Below are 10,019 nucleotides of genomic sequence, written 5' to 3' on the forward strand. Positions count from 1 at the left end.
CAGCTTTTAAGTCAGTTTGACCAGCTTTTAAGCTGAGCCAAACAGGCTCAAAATTATCCTGACCTTCCCAGTTCAATTCAATTTAAAAATATTAATTTAATTTATTTCAATCTATTAAAAATTAAGTTGAGTTATAATTTAAATTAATAATTTTTTAAAAATATTTTTATATAATATGTTATATATCGTAATGAAGAAATAAATAACTTCATTAGATACTAAAAGTTTATACACAAAAAACTAAATAATAAAAATTTTAAAAAAATTGAACGAATTAAATTATAATTTGCATTATAATCTATTTCAGTTTTAATTACTTTTAAAAAATTAATAATTCTCTCATTTATTAATTCAATTTATTAAATTCATTCAATTCTGTCTATTCAAACACACCTAACATGTCATCATTGAATGATAGTACCATTAGCTCAATTCATTTTATTCTATCTTTTAAATTTAATATGATATATATAGGCATAATTAATAAAAAAATCACAAATTACTAAAAATATATAATAACAAAGAAATAAAGCGACTAAAATTTAAGGCATAACACATAAATGTGCATTTTTAACTTAATATCATTTATATTTGTATTCTTCAATTTTAAGTATGGATAAATAAACACTTAAATTTATATAAAGTTAAACGAAAAGACATATGAATCCTGTAAAGCATAATTCACGTAGGATACCAAGTAGAATTTTAATTGATACGTAATATGACACCTATAATTCAAATTAAAAAATAAATACAACATTCAAAACCTAATAAAAACTGAACAGATTAAATTATAATTTACATTTTATTCCATTTCAATAAATAATTTTAGACGAATTAATAACTCATTCATTTATCAAGAATGTCATCTAAGACGTGTGTGTTTATTTATTTAATTTTATATAAATTAAAGTGTCTATTAGTGCACATTCAAAATTGAAAGACATAAATATAAAATGAAATTAAATTAAAAAATATATTTATGTATTATATCATCTTATTATTATAATTTCAATAACTTTTGAACCGATCAATAATCGATAAATTTATATTTGTGTAAGAACTCAATAGGACAGCTATCTAAATTATCCAACTCCACAATAATTAGATGATTAAAATAGTACTACTTTCTTATCTCATAAGAGTTGAAGAAAAGAATAAAATAATCTTATAAGAGTTAAAGTCAAATAACAAATCTATGCAATTCATAAGAGTTGAAAATAAAATGCTATTCTAGACAATTCTCATTTCTTCCCAAAATCAAAAAGGCCAAAAAATGAACTTTTTCAACTTTTTTTCCCTTTTTCTTTTTGTTTCTTTCTTCTTTTTGATAATCAAATATTAGAGTTAATACCTTAAAAGATACTCAACTTTAAGAATTGATCTAGTAAAATTATTAAAGTTTATTTTGTATCCAAAAAAAATTGAATTTAGATTTTATATTAGTAAAATAACTCAATTTTAGGAATTAATCTAGCAAAGTCATTAAAATTTGTTTTGTATAAAAAAATCACTCAATTTAAATTTTTAAACTTAGTATTTAGGATAATTTTTTTCTTCTTATTTAACCCTCAATTTATCAAATTGAGTTAATGTCTTTGAAACAAACAACTTACTCTTAGAAAATATATAATGGTTATTAGTTTTTAAAGGAAAATGCACAAGTATCTCCTCAATTTATGCCCGAAATTTCAGAGACACACTTATACTATACTAAAGTCCTATTACCCTCTGAACTTATTCTATAAGTAATTTTCTATCCCTTTTCAACCTACGTAACACTATCTTAAAAAAAATCAACCAGTGTTAGGCCCACAAAATAGTGTCAACTAGGCCTAAAAGGGATAGAAAATTCTTAACAAAATAAGTTCGGGGGGGGTTTGGACTATATTTTAATCCATGGATTGTTTTGATTAATACTTCCTACCAAACGGGTCCTTAGATTTCGGACATAAGTTGAGGGGATAATTGTGCATTATCCCTAGTTTTAAGACAAAAAATCTAACAGTCAATTAAAAATAATTTTGAGATAACTAATCTCAGAATAACTTATCACAAGATAACTAATCTCATCATAACTTACGTATTCATATCAAATGACTCATAACATGTTTATTTATGCACACTTGAAATTAGAGGACATAAATATAAACTGAGATTCAAATAAAAAGTATATTTATGTATTATGTATTTTTATTTTGTTAGTGCTAATTTGTCACTCATTGCACCACACATGTCATGATCATTTTAAAAAATAAATATTGGGATTAATATCATAATTATTCAATCTCTACCACACAAACTCAACTCAATACATATTGCTAGAAACTTGACAATAATGCAAACACAAAATTGACAGATATAGACATATAGTTTGTCAAAAAAGTAGATGGGAAACTTAATTTTAGCTTTGTCGATATTTGTTTATATGTTTTCGAAAAAAATAATATTTGTTTGTATGTTTTCAAAAAAATAAAATAAAAGAAATTTGATAGATTTTAAGAAAATCGACTAATGTACACCTTATTCGTATAAAAATAAACTCAATTTTTATTTTTATTTTTATAAAAATTGAGGAATTCTATAAGTTTTTAAAGTGCAAAATTGCAAATGAAGAATATAAATGAAAAAACATCAATTTAATTTTAAATAGTTATATTTCCTAATATTTCTGAAAAAAATAACCTATTGATTAAGTGAAATAGACGAAGGCCAAACCTACGATCTATAGTCCATCAATTTAATTGATATCGATTTTGATCGATATTATATTGATAAAATTTAATATGCATCAGTACATATTAATAGCAAAGCAACACAACCACTAGTAATGTTGGTTGTTTGGGGTGGGGCCGCGGAGCCAACATAATTCGACGGAAAATATTATTATGTATAGATGGCTAAATTTTACTTTATGTATATATAGTAGATGATAAATCCTCTTTCGATTAGTTCGTATGTTACTTCTGTAAATTTTGAACCCCCCTATTAAAAATCCTAACTCTGCCACTAGATGAGAAGAGGGGGTTGAGGGGGGGGGGGGGGTTAACATGGCGTTCTATGTATATAAGTATCATGATTCATTAACTATATAACAGAGATACATATATATATATATACATGTTACAAATAGTGAAAACATACAATACCATAAGAAGAAAAAAATTAAAAGCAAGAGGGGGTAGGGAGAAGCAATACATTACACGTAGTGAGCTTTGTAAGGCCAATCACTACATTAGTTTCATGATGCCATTGAGTCACTCTTGAGAAGGTTGATAGGGAGTCATGATCAAATAAAGGTTACTCTTTCTAGTACAACTTGCTCCGTCTGACTCAGTCATGTCGAGATCACTTGGTTTAATTTCAGAAGGAAGTTTCCAATCAAAGTGATACAATAAGTTAGCCAAAGGTAAATATACATTAGCTAAACCAAATGATATTCCAGGACAAATCCTCCTTCCACTACCAAATGGAAGGAATTCAAAATTATTACCGACAAAATCCAACGAGCTTTGCTCAAATCTCTCAGGTTTAAAGCTTTCTGCATCATCCCAATATTTCGGATCTCTTCCGATAGCCCATACATTAACTATTAACTTTGTTTTGGAAGGAATAGTATAGCCATCTATATCTACTTCTTCCCTACATTCTCTTGGGAGCATAAGTGGAAGTGGTGGATGGAGTCTTAAAGTTTCTTTAACTACTAGCTTTAGGTATTTCAATTCCTCAACATCATTTTCATCAAAAGTATCTTTTCCTCTAAATACTTCTCTTACCTCTTTTTGAGCTTTGACAAGTATACTTGAATTCTTAATCATTTCCACCATGGCCCAATCAATTGTGGTTGATGTTGTTTCTGTTCCTGCTGCAAACATGTCCTACATTTGAGAGCAAAGTTGCAAGGTTAAATTAATTCACAAGTATAATTATTGGAAGCAAAAGTCTAAATTCGAACTTTGATCGAAATTGCAGAAGGTAAAAGATTCTTCACAAAATTTGATATCGTAACAACAATTTCGATTAAAGTTAGAGTATTTTTCATAACATTTCCCATCATTATTTATGTAATCCTTTGAATTATTTGATCAACCCTTATTGTTAGGTTGTGGATCCTGATTAATATTTGATGTGCAGTCATATATTAATATTTTAGGCTGTACTGTTCATTCTCCATTTATTCTCTGTAACTGTTCATACTCTGTATCATTAATATATACCCCACCGCCGTGGAAGTTTACCCAGGGTGTGTTACCACGAACTATTGGTTTCTCTCTTTCTCTCTCATCTCTCTCTCGAAAGTTCTTGTGTTCTTCATTCATCAAGTGTGTGTGTGGATTCGATCCTAACACTTATCCCACCACCCCTAGGACTATAGCCCTTGTCCCCATCACCCCTAGGAATATAGCCCTTATCGTCATAATATTTACCTAGATTATACAAATCATTTTTATTTATTTATCAAACATCAAAAATAGGTAAGAGGCTCCTCTAGAAAGTACCAAATACACCTCAAGTATATGTTAAATAATAATTAGGCAAAAATTGTATAGTATATAGTAACAAGTTAAAAGTACTTACATAAACAATAGCTTTGATGTTGTCATTGGTGATTGGAAATTGAAGGTCTCCATCTTCCATAAGTCTCAATAGTACATCAATTAAATCTTCACCTCCTAATTCACCATTAGTCTTGCCATTTACAAGATTTTTCTTGTGCTCATTTATGACATTCTCAACAATTGTATCTACCTTATGGTGGAGATACATGATTTTACTTTTCATTCCACTTAACACATGAAGAAATTTCAATGATGGGAATATGTCAGCCACATTGAACCCTTCCAATAAAGATGTGACACCTTTCATCACTTGTATAAATTCATCTTGCTCCTTGAATATTGTACCAAATGCTGATCTACATATTATAAAGCTTGTAAACAATGAAATCCTTTTTGTTACATTAACTGGCTCACTAGAGGATGATGACCTAAAAAATTCAACTAGACGAATAGTTTCATCTCGTCTAATCGAACCGAATGATCGAACATTTTTTCCACTAAGCACTTCTAAGACACATATTTTGCGCATCTGTCTCCAGTAATCACCATATGGACAAAATGCAATGTCTGTACAATTGTACAAGACGATTTCGGAGGCTAAAAGTCTTGGCCTAGATGCAAAAGCGAGGTCATGAGTTTTTAACACTTGTTTGGCCATGATAGGAGAAGTAACAACAACTAGAGAAACTTCACCTAGTTGAAGGTGTATAATTGATCCATATTTTTTCGCTAAATCTCTAAGGACACGATGTGGAAGTCCACCAATCATATGGAACATACTTCCAACAAATGGTAATTTCCATGGACCAGGTGGCAATCTTTTGTTAATTTGGCTATTGGAGTTCTTCAATTTCTTTAATAAAAAGAGGAAAGATACAAAAAGGGAAATGGAAATTAAGTTGAAAAACTCCATTTTTTGGAAGAGAAAGGATGTTTGGTTTATTTTTTGGTTCAATTATAAGTTCTTCAAAAGGTTGTTGCATATGCTTTTTTTTATAGACTTTTGTTTTAGGCAAATAGGTTTTTGTAGTAAAGACAAAATGGAAAAAGGCTAAAAGTATTTCTAAACTATTTGTAATTTTTTCTTCTAGTTCCATGTGCATTAGGTGAGTTATTATTTCTGAACATGACATCATGTATTTTTTTTTTTGGTTCAAATTCATGGATGGTTTTTTAAAATTGATATTAAATTTCATACTTCATGTAAAATATTTTTTAATTGTGCTTTTTCATTTTAGACATCTCATGAAGGGTATTGTTACATTTTTTTTGACACTTTTTTATAATAAGGAAAAAGTTGAAGGAGAGTGTAATACATTCGTTGATGACGTGGCAAACAACGAATTAAATGATTAAATGTGTTATTTTAAGTTAAAAATTATTTAATAAATAAAATAAAAATATGATTCTAAAAAAATCAATTTAACCCCTCCCCTCGCCCCTCCGCCCCATGTAGTTATTTTTTTTACTATACCTAACAATTTTCTTGATTTGCTCTTTAAAATTGTTTTAGGTTCTTTTTATCTTACTAAGTGTTGTTTTGAGAGAGAAAAAGAGGAGGAGGAGGGAGATAAGGAGAGAAAGAAAGAAAAACTATAAAATATGAGTGTTCGTATCCATTTTTTCCTGGCGAAAAAGGTGGAATTGAAAATCGTCTTTTTTCATACCCTCTATATCTCTTTTGTGTTTTTTTCATTTCTTTTTTTCTTTTTTTCTTTTTAGTGTTGTTTTGTGGAAAAAGAAGAAGGAGGGATCAAATATAATATATGGCGTTGGTATATCTGACAAAAATGTTAGAGGGAGGTGATGGTAAATTTAGAAAAATAATACTATGAAGAAGAAGAAAAATGACTTAAAATGGATTTGAATTAAAAAAAATTGACCTCCATTGGAGGAGTTTAAGCTTGAAAAAAATGGTGGGAGGTGGTGACTTGAAAATTGGAGAAGAAGAAAAGAAAATAAAATAAAAAATTGATTAAATTAAGCCTTTCACGTGCTATTATTGAGTGTATCACACTCACTTTGACATGTTAGCAAAAATGTCAAAATGACAAAACGGGACCCTACATGTGTCTAAAATGAGCATCGCTCAGTTAAGGTATTTGATGCCAACTTTAAAGCGCCAACGATGAATTTTGGCCTTTTTTGTAAATCAATAACGATGAATTTATTTTATTTACTATAAAAATGGCACGAAAAATAAAATCAAATTCAATTGTACCTTGGTACGCTATATTATTTATCGTAGCTTTAAGTTATTCCGAATTTAAGTTGAGGGACAATATAATTGTTTGTAAAAAGAAATAACAAAAAAAAAATATTTAGTTGAAATTAATTCTTGTAATTGAACATTATATAAAGCAAAAAATTGACATTATATAAAAATTACCATTTAACATAACCAAAGTAATCTCATTTTCTACGTTTTTGCTCAATTCTTTATGATTAAGATTGTTAAATTGAATTTAATTAATTCAGCATTTTTGTTTTATAATTTAATACGATACAAAAAATATATTTTAAAACATTAATTAAAATTCATATTAATTTAACTTTTATAATAAATAAAAATAAATAAAAAAATAATTCAGTTGACTTGTGAAAAAAAATGAGGTAGGCAGCTAGAAAGATAATATTTGTACGTTTTTGTGACAACATTTCTATTATATTATATTATATTATATTATATTATATTATATTATATTATATTATATTATATTATATTTATATAAGAGTTGTTGTTTGTGCTTTGTTTGTCAATTATTTTAATTATAATTATTGTAAAGAGGAATATGATAATTATATCATTTTCAACCTTTAGTGAAGTTTTAGGAGGCAAGCAATGTAACGTGATAAGAAGAATGTCAACATTAGCTACAATAATTTTGACAAAATAGCAATAATGAATTCAGAATTTTTATTAAGCAATTTTAAATATAATAATAAAAATATATTAAAAAATAATACTTATTATATATATGTGTATAAAATAATTTTACGAGAGTTTACATTAACACAATTCACAAAAAGTCAAAAATTCAAACTGATCGGTTAACATTTTATTATCTATAATTTCTTTCTTAAAAGCAACCGATACCTATGTCAGAATTTCAACGAAGAGAAATTAAAATATATATGAAAAGTAAATATAGAAAAAAAATCAAAGGATATTTCACATGTAATATATATATAATATAATTTTCTTTTAAAAAAATAAAATGGACCCCCTTATAATCAAACAAAATAAAGTTTTGTGATAATGTTGAAGACTCACTATCCCTTTACTACCTCAATGTTGATAAGGTTGTGTTATATCTTTTTTATTATACTAGGTTTTGGAGACATGTGCATTATACGTATATATTAAATTATGTAATATTTTATTGTAGATAATGTTTAATATAATTATAATTACATAATTATATGTGACTCATTTATTGAGGTTAAGATGAATGATTGGATATTGTCTGAACTTATGATTATGAAGAATCAAAATGTTAATATTGTAAAAAAAAATATTAGAACAATATTATGTAAATTAAGGTATTAATTAGATAGTGTATTTTTGTGATTTTTTCCTCAAAAATATGTAATTGGTGGGAGGGGGGGCAGGGAGGTGTTGAAGGAAGCTTGAAGACTGATGGAATATGTCGAAGGAACAGGTTCATCGAAGCAGGCTGACGAGTTAGAGTTGGAGTCATACTAGGACTAGACTACTAAATCCTAAGTTATGTACGACGAAGCTACTGTATATGACTCTGAATCTAACTCATCAACCTACTTTGATGGACATGTTTCATATATAATGTCGGGTTTGTTTGGTCTCGGGTTGATTTTTCTAATTAAAACCAAACCAACCCATATATAGTCGGGTTTTTTTTCCAATACCAAACCAAATCAAACTAGACCACTAATCGAATTTTTTTCGATTTGACTCGATTTACAGTTCGATTTTGTACTCCACTAAATATTCCTTAAATGGGACTTTTTCTTGTAGTACTATCTATAGTAATTTTATTGGTGATTGAGATTCTAAAAATTAAATAAAATAAAAGGTAAATTATGATTTCCATAAAATCAGCCCACTAATCAATAAAATAAGTCTTAAATTGTGTAGTTATTTATTTTATAATAAATTATCATATTTATGATTAAAATATTAATGTTATAAATAAAAAGACTAGAATAATATTATGTAATTTAAAGTCTTAGAATTGTATATTCTTGTATTTTTTTTCTTTTAATTAAATACATCTATTTTATGCTAATACGTAGTTAATCGACTAAATTTAACTTATATTAACCATTTTAGCAACAAGATGTCAAATTTTGAAAGCCTTAGTTTTTCTTTATCCGATGTTTGATATTTTTATTAAATTTCCCAATTAATTCGATATTAAGACACGTATGATCAATTAAAAAGGAAAGTAACCAATCAAAAAATAATTCTAAAACTCAACCCTTAGACTTCTAATTCAAAAGAATTGAGGTCTAATTTTTACCTATAATATTTACCTATTGGTAAAATTTATGATGATTAATATTAAATATTTTATTATAATATTTATATTAATTAATGTATAGTCTAGATATTAAGATGTAATTGAAAAAAATAATATTAAAAGTAAAAATTAAATTGTTTCAAGATGATAAAATAAATAAAAAAATTATTTTAAAAATATTTAACAAATAAAAATAAATCGAACAAAATATTTCACTAAATATAGCCGAAGTAAGATTAGGCAAAGTGATTTAAAATTAACACAATGCACAAAAAGTCAACAATTCTAATTGATGGGTTGCAAATTATAATACAACTCGATATCTAAGTCAAAATTTCTTAAATATACGTTATCGCTATCTAAGTTAGAAAATTAATAATCGTATATTTTTTTTATTATATTCTAGCTTTTTAATGGCATATGCATTGTACGTGTATTATGTATTTTATATTATCGTAGATAATGTTAATATTATTTAAAAATAAAATATTATATGTGACTCACTCATTTGTTGAGATTACAATGCATGATTTGATATTATCTAAACCTATGAATATGAAGAACCAAAATTTAATCAAAATATATACTACATATTATGCTAATGCCTAGTTAATTGTCTAAATTTAACTTGTATTAACCAATTAGCAATAGGTTAATTGGTACAGACATGTTCATGGTTTTACCACTCCACAAAAGTTAACAATGAAGAATAAACACAAACAAGACGATAAAGGGCGAAAGCAACAAAGTCGGAGGCACAACCTGAAGTGGTTAATGGACAAGTAAAAGTGAACGAAATGGAGTGTGACGTTGATAGAAATGACCAAACAAGTGAGACTTTGCTCGAATGGTTGAGCACCTCCATCATTTAAAAACGAAAACACCGACGCAAATAATCTCCGATTAACACACACACATTAGAACTTTATAATAATAAGCTAATTACGAAATAGCAACA

The 10,019-nt window shown here is 27.0% G+C and overlaps 1 protein-coding gene across 1 annotated transcript; it reads right to left on the reverse strand.

Moving 5' to 3' along the window:
- Positions 1-3,067: 3,067 nt before the first annotated feature.
- On the reverse strand, positions 3,068-5,582 carry LOC107008496 (premnaspirodiene oxygenase-like). The gene is made up of 2 exons (XM_015207558.2): positions 4,579-5,582; positions 3,068-3,878 (listed from the first exon to the last, which is right to left on the reverse strand). The coding sequence occupies exons 1-2, from the start codon at positions 5,470-5,472 to the stop codon at positions 3,258-3,260; spliced, it is 1,515 nt and encodes a 504-aa protein (XP_015063044.1). The 5' UTR covers positions 5,473-5,582; the 3' UTR covers positions 3,068-3,257.
- Positions 5,583-10,019: the final 4,437 nt, after the last annotated feature.

This window comes from Solanum pennellii, chromosome 1 (genome assembly GCF_001406875.1).
Source record: "Solanum pennellii chromosome 1, SPENNV200".
NCBI lineage: Eukaryota > Viridiplantae > Streptophyta > Magnoliopsida > Solanales > Solanaceae > Solanum > Solanum pennellii.